Source organism: Patiria miniata, unplaced genomic scaffold (assembly GCF_015706575.1).
Source record: "Patiria miniata isolate m_02_andy unplaced genomic scaffold, ASM1570657v1 HiC_scaffold_16, whole genome shotgun sequence".
NCBI lineage: Eukaryota > Metazoa > Echinodermata > Asteroidea > Valvatida > Asterinidae > Patiria > Patiria miniata.
This window is the reverse complement of record NW_024037054.1, coordinates 11,111,390-11,121,441: the sequence shown is the minus strand read 5'-3', so window position 1 is coordinate 11,121,441 and position 10,052 is coordinate 11,111,390. Positions and strand designations below refer to the sequence as shown.

Genomic DNA, 10,052 nt, shown 5'->3' with positions numbered 1-10,052 from the left:
CACAAGACACATATCATGAAATATCCTTTACTTGAGTTAACAAAAGTGAAAATACTGTTTTCCGTGAAAAGTCAGGTAATAAGATGTTTAAAACTGGGTGTTTCGGTTACTTGTGTTAAAATGGTTTTAAGTAATATATAATGGTAAAAAAAACCTGTTCGACGGGTTGGCACTGGGCCTGCCAGTGAAAGTGCGGCGTCGCTGAATAAAGTGGGTGATCTTATAGACAGGGTTTTTGGGGGGGGGGGGGGGCTCGTACCATAGCCTACGCTGTTCGAATGCGACGTTTGTTAACACTATATCATAGAATAGTCTACATATACCCCCTAACAATGCTGCCTCTGTCCATATTTTGTGCAAGGGCGGACATTATTGGCTGTCAGAGCAGGGGGGTAGGCATTTTTTCATGAATTTCTATGGAATTTTTTTTTTTGACACAGTTGGGTTTTTTTTGGAACACCCCCCCCCCCCCCGGATCCGCGCCTGCGCCTACCATCGAACAGGAAAAATGGAACCAAAAAGCTAGCTGGCACACGGGGTCCGCGCACATATAAGTCCGACGTCTCATCGGTCCGACGCCTCATAAGTCCAACAAAATCTCATCTCCCAACCAAATAGAGGCCCATAAGTCCGACGCCTCATAGGTCTGACGTCCCATAGGTCCGACGTCTCACAAGTCCGACGCCTCAAAAGTCTGACGCCTCATAGGTCCCAACCAAATAGAGGCCCATAAGTCCGATGCCTCATAAGTCCGACGCCTCATGAGTCGTACGCCTCAAAAGTCCGACGCCTCATAAGTCCGATCGCGCCTCATAAGTCCGAAAACATCGTTTGACCGAATCCTTAAGTCCAATGCCTCATAAATCCAACGCCTCATAATCCCGAAGTTTCGGACTTATGAGGCGGCGGACTCACATTGTCGCATGAAACTCATAGACAGCGACGTAACAATGATTAGGGGCACCTGGGATGTATCAAAATATTCAAGGGGCACTGAAGGCAAGGAATTATTGTTTATGTCCAATTCAAGATTAAAAAAAAGGGTGCCGGGGCACAGACCTCCGCTGGGGAGGGGGGGGGGGAAGCAACTGGACAGACCTCATACTGGACGGTTGAGGTTAGAAAATTTAGTGGAGGACCCATTATTACATTGTACCAAGTACCTCCAGGGGAGTATCTCTTGAATATTGTCATTGGTGTACCTCAGCCACCCCAACCCCCAAATAAACTTGGGTTTCGTATAGGATCCGTGCATTTCCCATTATGAATTTCCTTGGTATTATTGTCATATATCATACTAAGGTAAACTGAAAAATGTATGCCTAAATTTGTTTTCCCATATTTATTTTTGCAATGAAACCTATAGATATAAATCATGAGCCTAATACAGAACGTATGAAGGTATGGTTGGCTCCTCAAATCGATACTAACTGAAATGGCCAAAAGTAATTCGGATTGCTGAAAAGCCATCCACATTATGAAAAGCATCTTAATAATGGCACGGTCATCTTAACCTGTAATCCTTCCGTCTATCTTCTTTGAAACCAATACTAAATCTAACGCTCGTCGCATCAGTGCAACAAGGTCGTACATCCATTCTGCTCTCGTGCGAAAACGCTCCATGCAACAAGTTCGTATCTCGACGTCCATTGACTTTGTGTGTACATCCGGGTAATACCCTGCGCAGAGTGACCTGTTGCCCTTTGGGCCCCAGGTAACCGAATTTTTTGAAGAAAAAAAAAATTGAGGGCCAATGACGGTCACCTTCCATCTAATCCTCATTCGACCCTTGCCAAATAAGCTGGTTCGATTAACTTTGCAGCCAGGGCTTCACCCAGGCCGTGTCAACAAACAGGCCTCCTGCCAAGTCTCATTGAAACATCAACAAAGACCTGTAACTTGACACAGCCATCTCCCTTCATAACTGCATACAACTGCATACCACAGCCGCCAGTCAATTATCTTCCCAGCGCACTGTCTGGCAACTGTCTGGACACTGTCTGGCACGTGGCTTTTTGTTGTATTGCTATGAAAAGGTTCTTGCGTAGTGCGGGAAAGTACCTGCTGCCCAGAGCGACTAGCAGACACTCCATCCATCAGGAGACTGCTTTCCAATTTTAAAACAAGAGTAAACGGCAATGATGATGAGGTAACATTGCAAAAACAAATATTATAATTATGACACAGTTTTTGTGAAATTGGGCACTCAAGATAAACAAATTGTATTGCAATGAAATTTTCTGTAATATTTTGTCATGGTATTTGACACGAAAATCCAGAAACTTGACAGGAACCGCCGAAGAATGAATGAAATATAATTTAAGGAAATTGCAGTATGAAGGACACTCCGTATTTTCTCGTCATGTCAACACAGTTATTGTGAAATTGGGAACTCAAGATAAACAAATTGTATTGCAATGAAATTTTCTGTAATATTTTGTCATGGTATTTGACACGAAAATCTAGAAACTTGACAGGAACCGCCGAAGAATGAATGTAATATAATTTAAGAAAATTGCAGTATAAAGGACGCTCCGTTTTTTAGGCCAAAAAAAATAAGTGTTCGGTTTCTGGTATGCGCGCGCGTCGCCGTAACCATGCGCGTCGGCAAAATGAACAAGTTTTTTTTTTCAATAGACCGCTTGCAGACGCGATCGATAATTGACGCGCTAAGGTGAGCGACGCCATGTTCTGGGACAAAATGTGCGTGGATAGATATACGCCTGTCCCACAACATGGCGTCGCGCGCCTTCGCGCGTCGATTATCGAACGCGTCTGCAAGCGGTCTATAAAAGATGATGTCTCAAAACTGCCAAACTCACTGGTTTGACTGGAATCCTGCTGCTGCACAATTTTAACGTGTTTTTAGATGGGGATATGATCGAGAATAAGCTTTATGTGGCCTCTCTGGACTCCCATATATTTTCACTAAGTTTAGTCGGGCACCAATTGCAGTCCTCAGCCGACATTTGAAGCAAAAAAAAACAGGTAAAAAAAAAAAAAAAAAAGCCGCGTCGCCGCACCACTCTTTGGGCAAGCTCCATACCAGAAACCGGAGACGTTTTTTTATTGGCCTTATCGTCATGCAACAATTTAATACAAAAGAGGGCGCGCTACACAAACACTGCCGATGACTGCTCACCACGCTCCGGCGTCTGCCGCCGTTCGAGATGTAAACACAGTTTTTGTGAAATTGGGAACTTAAGATAAACACAAGGAATTGCAATGAAATTTCCTGAAATATTTTGTCATGGTATTTGACACGCCTTTGAAAATCTAGAAACTTGACAGGAACCTCCTAAGAATGAATTTAATATAATTTAAGGAAATTGCAGTATGAAGGACACTCCGCATTGTCTCGTCATGTCAACACGTATTTGCACTAAGTTTAGTCGGGCGCCATTTGCAGTCATCAGCCGACATTTGAAGGGAAAAAACGGTAAAAAAAAAAACCCGCGTCACCGCCGCACCCCTTTTTGGGCAAGCTCCATACCAGAAACCGGAAACTTTTTGGGGGGCCTAACCAATTTGTTTAGTGTACCCCCCCCCCCCCCCCCCCCAATCCCTTTGGAAAATTTGAATGACTATATTGGCATCCGACACCATAAATGGGTTGCCTTCACATTCTCAATACCGTCGATTTCAACGGGTGGCCTGTGGAAACTTCTGTGACAAAACGCCCTACCGATAATCATCAGTTCCTTGCTGTATAATCTCAGCAGCCTTGACAGAAATGTCTGCGTTCTTTTTATAAAAGACCATATATCTTGCGTTTTCATACCAATTTACAGAATAAGATCAGCAACTGAAAATTTGCTAGGTAAGGCGTTCGAGAATTCACCAGTCCAAGTTATCTTCGCTCAGTACGGGATTTTTGCGAAAGCTCCTTAATTAGATTTTATTTCAGAGCAAAATTGTGTTATTCGAACATGGCAATTGTATACAGTCGGTTGCGAGCTCATCTGGTCAAAGTAAAGTACATGTAGTTCGTTTTTTTTCGAAGGAAGTTGGTCTTTACACAGTCTTACATTTACGGAGAACAATGTTGAAAACCCAATAAGCAGTGAATTAACCCATTTCACATATGGAAAAAAAAAATGTCATATGGTACTATATTTTGTATTGATTCAAAAAAATATAGACAACTTTAAAAACTTCACAGAATGTCACTTAGTCCAAAATATTATTGTTGCCCGGCTAATACCTGCAAAATACATAATATGATACCACTTCGATGCTATAATGTTCAGGCAATGCTTCCACATATAGGCCTTACTAAACAAAATAACGTACCGCAGGTCATGATCATTATGAATATGCTTGACTTTTTATAGGCCTACCACCAGTTAAGCCATTATGACGTACTTCGAGATGTTGAGCACAGCAGGATCATTGTTCAGCCCGTGACCTACCAAATCCAACAGAGTCGCAAACCCACAGAACAGTTTCTTTACTTCGCCTTGGAAGTGACATTGACCTCAGAAAACACCGGGGTCACTTCTGCATTTAAGGCCCACACAGACTCGATCGTTCTCGGATCACTGTCTTCTTGTGGACAAGATGAATCGTCTCAAATTTTATCAGATTGTCTTGATGGTGGTATCCACCTTTTTCAGTTCGAGCCTCGTTTCTTGTTCGACACCAGAGACTTCAGATAAAGACGGTGTGTCCATATGGATCGACCCTCAACAAGCACAACGTCTATCGTGTAAGTTGTTCTCGCAGCAAAAACGCCACGACATGCAAACAAATCCCTATACATGTTGAGTGTACGTATCCAATATAGATTAAAATGAATGTTCTTATTTTGTGTAGGTCGAGGAGCCAATCTTTACATACTTCAAGAAGGGAAGCTTGGAGGATTGATAAGAACTATTTCAAAGTGGAATGGGCACCGACCCACCATACCTGCAGATATACCCGCTGTGAATGTGACGTGGCAAGCACCCCCTGACGTAAGTAACGATCACATTGTTCTTTTCCGAGCTAATTAATAGTGGTTTTCCCGCTCGATTTCGCAACTTGTTCAATTCAATCAGACTGAATGTTAATTCCGTCTCAAGAGGTGTTAGGGTTTGGGGACGAATACGATTTCTATATAATATTAAAGTGCCGCAACTACAGCATTTGATTCCGTTAAAATGTTATCAAATGTACGTGCAGTCAACATTTTTCGTGTAAGCAAATCTCATTTTGTAAGTTGGTTCCGATGTCGCATGCACCGAGTATTATTTATAGGCGAATTTGATAAAGTATTCACTTTCAACTAAAGTGCAGTGGAATTAAGAGACAATTCAATTTGGCATTTGCATTTCGCCAATCGATTTGGGGCGGCGATTAAAAAAAGTCAATTTCACGTAGAGAATTTTATACACAACGGGAAGACTTGTGGGAAATGAAAAGTTTGCGCAATGGTACAAATTGTATACAATTTGGAAAGAGTACGTCAGTTAAAATTAAATATCACGTTATTGGCTTCGCGAAAAGTTTGTTTGATTAATTCTGGGGAATTATATTAGGGCCGCATACATGGTTTAGCTAAGTCGCTGGAAAGCCGGTAAGAAAAATGTATATGCCTACCCTCTAAATGTAAGAGTGAAAAACCACTCGAAAAGAGTTGTCCGGAAGTATGGCTCTTTAAAAGAGTGGAAGTTGCACTCTAAATTTGAGGGGGTTTTTGTGAAAGTGAAACTTCCACTCTTTTAAAGAGCCATATGTTGCACTCTTTTGAGTGTTTTTTTTCCTTCACTTTTTTACGTTTAGAGATACTAGAGTATAGCTGATGGCGGGAAAGGGGATTGGGGAAAGCTCCCCGCCAACACTTCAAAAAAGTAGATGCGCCATTAATGAAGGAGTAAATGTGTGCTTGGCCGGTTTTCAACATGTTTAAGACCGATTGGAGTCTGGATGCTCACCTTGTAATTAAACAGTCTTAAACATTATAGTCTTAAGCCCCAGGCACACATTCACGGTTTGGAGCTATGGATCTCCACGGTTTGAAATTCGTGATAAACCGTGGGAGTACCGTATTCATCCTTAGTACATCCGTGGTTATCCATCATCTTCCTTGGGTATTCGTGGAGGGGCTACGGAAGTATTAAACTGTTCAAAACTTCCGTTGTGAAACGTCATGGAAATCAATCCGTAGTGTTATTCGTGGCTATTCGTACATAATTATTGGAGATTCGTAGCTCATTCGTGGTAGAAATCTCTACGAATTCGCTACGAATGTCCTACGCATATGCCCGGATGTGCTAGGGTTCTGGTTGTACTACGAATACCCACGCTTTATTTGTAGGAGAACCTTGGTCATTCGTTTAGAATTATAGCTGAGTGGTCTCTAGAGTTTGGGTCGAGGAACTCTATATATCGTATTATGTTTTTTACAGTACAAATACCAGTTTCAGTTGCGATCATACACACGGAATGTAATGAGGACACCCAAGTTGAATATTCCACGCAAAGGCACGGTTCCTCAAACCGAATCAAGTAAGTTCCACATTTTATACAGATTGTTAAGTCAAGTTTATCCGCCAATAGAGCATCCTCACTTTACACAGAAAAGTGAAACATGAAAGCATTGCCTTGAAAACTTTCAGCAACACGTCCTGGGCGTCTAGCTGGTTTCAGAGCTCGTCTAGCTCCTAGCTCCTACTCTTCTTATTATCCTACCGTTTTCAGATTTAAGGGACGTGGAAACATTTGCTTTTGTGCATTTTTTCCCCAACAAAATTGCTCGAAATCATAAGAAGGGTGCATTTAGCGGGCATGCCCATGGTAATGAGGTACACATGCATGATGTGGGAGAAAGAAAGCGTATTTTAGGACCCAGATCCGATTCCATGTCATAAGATCCCTTCAACTCATTCATTACCTGGCCTTAAAAATGTGTGCGGAATAGAAATGACCATTTTTACATTTTAAGAGAGCATCTTCAAATGTTGCCTGTGCAAATTTTCCATAGAGAAGCTTAATGGGGACGGGTATATTTGTCCACGCTTGTGTCTGTCCCTGTTATTGTTCACTATGACAGATTGGTGCAGACAGATCCGGAAAACATTCTTTGTTAATTGATCTTTTGGTCATTGCTAGGGGGGAGTTGAAAAAGCGGAACGGCCAAAGGTTTTAGGGTCATTGCGTTTAAATGGTGATATTCTTTGAACGGATTGAGCAATTTCAGTATTGTTTTCATCTAAAAGTAGCTTATGAAATTGGCTTTCCAGTCATTATTATTTTTGGTGCTACATATCTTTTTAAATATGAAATATATTGTTGGGGGTTTGGGTTCCGTTTTTTTTTGGACTCACCCTGTATCTCTTCATGAACTTCTACGTTTTAGCTATTTTGGGGATATGAGCGGTCGAAATCTGAATGTCAATCTTTTTTTCTCGAAGTGCCCTGTATTAGGGATATACCGTGGAAAGACCTATCTTGTTGAAGTTTCAGCTCAGTGGATACTATACATTTCGAGAAAACAGAGAAAACGTAGACCAGTGCAAGTGACAAGTGACAATAAGTCAGTAGGTTAGTTAAGGCCAAAAAAAGGTCTCCGGTTTCTGGTATGGAGCTTGCCCAAAAAAGTGGTGCGGCGACGCGGCTTATTTTTTTTACCTGATTTGTTTTGCCTCAAATGTCGGCTGATGACTGCAAATGGTGCCCGACTAAACTTAGTGCAAATATATATGGGAGTCCAGAGAGGCCACATAAAGCTTATTCTCGATCATAATTAACCCCATCCAAAAACACGTTAAAATTGTGAAGCAGCAGGATTCCAGTCAAACCAGTGAGTTTGGCGGTTTTGAGACATCATCTTTCATTGAAAAAAACAACTTTTTCATTTTGCCGACGCGCATGTGGCTACGGCGACGCGCGCGCGCATACCAGAAACCGGAGACTTTTTTTTTTGGCCTAGTCTAATTCATAAGTGACAGTGATCGAGCTCGAGTCAGCCAGTCAGTCTCAGTCAGGTACAAAGGAGGTACCAGTCTGGTCATCTGTGATCAACAAAGAATGACAAACGGTGGCCAAGGAATGCAGGACGATCCCTCGAGCCAACTTACCAACTGCTTTCCATTTCCACATTTTGACATGATGTTTAAACAATTTTTTTTTCTCTCGAACTGCACACAATTTTGTTTTGTGAACCAGAATTTCAAATCGAGCTTCCGTGCGTGTCAGACGGTCTTGCATCCATCATGATAGCACTACGAATCACCGATGCCACCCGCACACGAATGCCTGGCTCGCCTATAGCACTAGAGCTACGCAAAGAATGTCGCTTGGATGGTAAGATATGGCAAAATATAGCAGCATATCACAAACAGATACCAGCAAGACTAACAGACAAGGGGGTGGGGTGCGAGCTGGGGCCATGACCCTCCCCCAATTTTCTTTTAAACCAGAAGAGGAGTGAACACGATTTTTTTTTATATGAACATCTCTGGTTTTTCGATATCCCTTTTTCCTCTGCGGATTTTTGTTTCAATTATTGGGGGGGGGGGGGAGGAATGGAAGAGTGCCCTAAGCATCAACAATGGTCTAGCCCCCCCCCCCCCCAATTTGCAGCGGCCAGCTGGCCAGTCCCCCCCCCCCCCCACCTTCCACCTCGAAATTTGAACAATGTGGAGCGACACTGCTGATTGATTTTGCGAATCTTATCGGATTTCCTCAATCTTTGGCCTTGAAAACAATTATTCATATTAGTAGTTAATTGTTTTTCGAGCGTTCATGACATTATATTCTTTGATGACGATTCCCTCTTCAGATGACCAGTCGAGACAGAAATAAAAGAAAAATGTTGTTCATCATAGCGATCTACACTATGACTGGGCTGGTTGCACAACTATCATGTGGTTGAGGCAAACTTCGACATCACAAATAACTCTTTAAGTACACCAACTTTTCATTCATGTTTTCTTGTGGTTTATTGATTTCAGTATTATTTCAGCATATACAAAAAATATAAGGCTTATAAATGCTGAAGTTGCATAAAATCTTCATTAATACTTTGTGATGAGTTGATACAATTTATAAAAGGTATAACAGCAATCATCGTCGAAGCTTTTGTGATACAATTTGCGACAAATAATCTTGTTTGTCATTGTTAATAATTACACACAGCATTAACTGAATGAATGAATCTCACAGTGTTTCACAATTTAGTTTTGACAAAGATTCCTACTGTTATTTTGCAAAAGGTTGTGACGTTTTTATTACTTTTTGGCCTTCTGTCTTCGCAGCAATGCTTAGGGGATAATGAACAAAAATGCTCCATTGGAATTATCAAACTTTTTGTTGAAAACATGCTTGGAATTTTTGGGGAAACAAAAAGTATTTTAGTTTCGTAAAGTTACTCACTAGCTTTTGGGCTAATTGTCTTTGTTTTTTTAGGGGGGGTGCTGGGGTGGGTTGAAAATCTATATAACAATGAAAGCATTCAAAACGCTACTTAAATTTGCTGGAATTAAACAATTTTAGGAACAAAAATAATTCCAGCTGCAAAAAAATGTAAAAACAAAATGACATACTATATGAAACAAAAACAATACTTTGACCTTGACATCTGTTAGGACATGTCATCCACGGCCATCATGTTTAGATTAATCTTTGCCATGCTGCCTTTTCAAATGAATAAACTAGTTTATAGTCGCTGTGTTGTGAATTTACATGAACTTTTCAACAATTGACATTTCCTTTGTACAACATCAAAGGATCGAGTGAACTCCCATTGACAACGAAGTGCCAAAAATTATGTACATATACACAGCTGTATGGGGGCAAGACTGGCCAGATTGGAATGGTATGTGTCATACTGAGCACTAATCATATCAAACTGTGTTGACTGATTTCATTTTGTTTGGCTTTTTGTAGCTATAAGGTAGTCCAATTTGTCCCAGTTTGCATTTAGCAATGTATTGTGTGTTTATGTATTCGAAGCTTGGAAATCCTTCAAAAGGCAGAACAAAAATCTGGACAGAGTCCACCTTAAATGATTCGGAGGAATGTATGGCCTACATTCCATTGATACATTTTATGTCCCAATCATACCGGTC

The 10,052-nt window shown here is 41.2% G+C and overlaps 1 protein-coding gene across 1 annotated transcript; it reads left to right on the top strand.

The window, feature by feature from the left end:
- The first annotated feature begins 4,352 nt into the window (after window positions 1-4,352).
- On the top strand, window positions 4,353-9,514 carry LOC119722987 (wnt inhibitory factor 1-like). Its single transcript, XM_038193424.1, has 5 exons — window positions 4,353-4,708; window positions 4,816-4,955; window positions 6,390-6,489; window positions 8,149-8,286; window positions 8,765-9,514. The coding sequence occupies exons 1-5, from the start codon at window positions 4,561-4,563 to the stop codon at window positions 8,785-8,787; spliced, it is 549 nt and encodes a 182-aa protein (XP_038049352.1). The 5' UTR covers window positions 4,353-4,560; the 3' UTR covers window positions 8,788-9,514.
- Window positions 9,515-10,052: the final 538 nt, after the last annotated feature.

Excerpts from the sequence above, each read along its gene's own strand:
- LOC119722987 (XM_038193424.1), top strand. The coding sequence starts at position 4,561 with ATGAATCGTCTCAAATTTTATCAGATTGTCTTGATGGTGGTATCCACC. Across the intron at positions 4,956-6,389 it reads CGTGGCAAGCACCCCCTGAC|TACAAATACCAGTTTCAGTT; the intron begins GTAAGTAACGAT and ends TGTTTTTTACAG. Across the intron at positions 8,287-8,764 it reads CAAAGAATGTCGCTTGGATG|ATGACCAGTCGAGACAGAAA; the intron begins GTAAGATATGGC and ends TTCCCTCTTCAG.